This window comes from Cyprinodon variegatus, unplaced genomic scaffold, assembly GCF_000732505.1.
Source record: "Cyprinodon variegatus isolate N-32 unplaced genomic scaffold, C_variegatus-1.0 Scaffold77, whole genome shotgun sequence".
Lineage (NCBI taxonomy): Eukaryota > Metazoa > Chordata > Actinopteri > Cyprinodontiformes > Cyprinodontidae > Cyprinodon > Cyprinodon variegatus.
The window spans coordinates 362,485-363,657 of record NW_015150530.1 but is presented as its reverse complement, the minus strand read 5'-3'; the positions used below and the strand labels follow the sequence as shown (position 1 = coordinate 363,657).

At 32.5% G+C, this 1,173-nt stretch overlaps 1 protein-coding gene across 1 annotated transcript in view; it reads left to right on the top strand.

Moving 5' to 3' along the window:
• fbxo47 (F-box protein 47) overlaps positions 1–912 on the top strand; it is a 12,310-nt gene extending 11,398 nt beyond the window's left edge. Inside the window, exon 10 of the mRNA XM_015372875.1 lies at positions 623–912. Within this exon, the coding sequence (XP_015228361.1) occupies positions 623–723 (101 nt within the window). The 3' untranslated portion in view covers positions 724–912. The remainder of the gene's footprint in view (positions 1–622) is intronic.
• The last annotated feature ends 261 nt before the right edge of the window (positions 913–1,173 follow it).

Sequence of the window (1,173 nt, the reverse complement as noted above, 5' to 3'; positions counted from 1 at the left end):
GATATACCTTCAGAAATGGAAGCAATATTTGCTAAAGGTTTTTTTTTTTAAGTTAAGAAAATATTTTGTGGATGCGACTATAGAGAAACTTCTTTTAATATTTTTGTGTGCAACAGCTCAGACAGCTGACATTTACCTCCACCTCCTATTTTTCATTATCTTAGCAAAAACCCGTTCAACCTAGGTGGAGTCGTTCTTGCAGAAGAGCTTCATTTGTCTCTGACTGGAACAAGCCATTCTTTTCTGCTTCACTCATGCTAATGGTATAATTGGACAGCCGCATTGAAATGAATTTATTCATGTGAATAAGTCCGCTGTTTTCCAGCAGAGAAAGCTGATAAGGAAGAATTATCAGAAAGCAGGAGAGATTTTTGGTCTAAATTTACTAGTAAATATGAAATAAAAAAGAACCTAATCATGAATGTGGTTTTCTAACTACTTTACACAAAAAAAAATTATTTTAATTGACTTATTCGATCATAATTATTATTTTTTTTTTAGATGTCTTCTGTTTTACACAGTTATCTGAGTTTTGCATATGTTTGTGGGAGCAGTAATTGTTCCCCAAAGAGAAAGCTGTAAGTGGTTCTTAAGCATTTTTAATGCCATTTTCTGTCTCCAGGGAACAACTTTGAAGACAGAGAGACTTTCCAGACCTTATACATCCTCCTGAGCGCCAGCGCTAGCTTCCACACTAAACTGCTGCACAAGTTTCTCAAATAAAGCTGCACAGAGGGCAACAAATAAAAACAACTATGAATAATGGAGGGTTGTCCAGTGAAAGAATGAAAGACACCAATGCACCTTTTGCAGTAGTTATACAAATAAAATGCCTTCAAACAAACCAATCCAAACCCCTGTATGCTGTTTGAAATGCTTTTGTTAAACAGTGTAGTTATTTCTAAAGCTGTCTGTTGAAATTTAGAAATGTAGTTCTAAACTCTGTTGAATGTTACATGATATGAATATTGTATATTTATTTATAAATTGTAAAATATTTAATTTAATTTATTTATTTATATATTCTTGTAATAAATGTGGTTTATACTGTTTTCTAATTATTCTCTTTCTTTGTCTGCTTTATTATTTTATAACAAACCAACAAACACTGAGCAGATGAGCTTTTATTAATTTCCAGTTTGTGCATCATTCAGCATCAACAGCAGCTTCAAA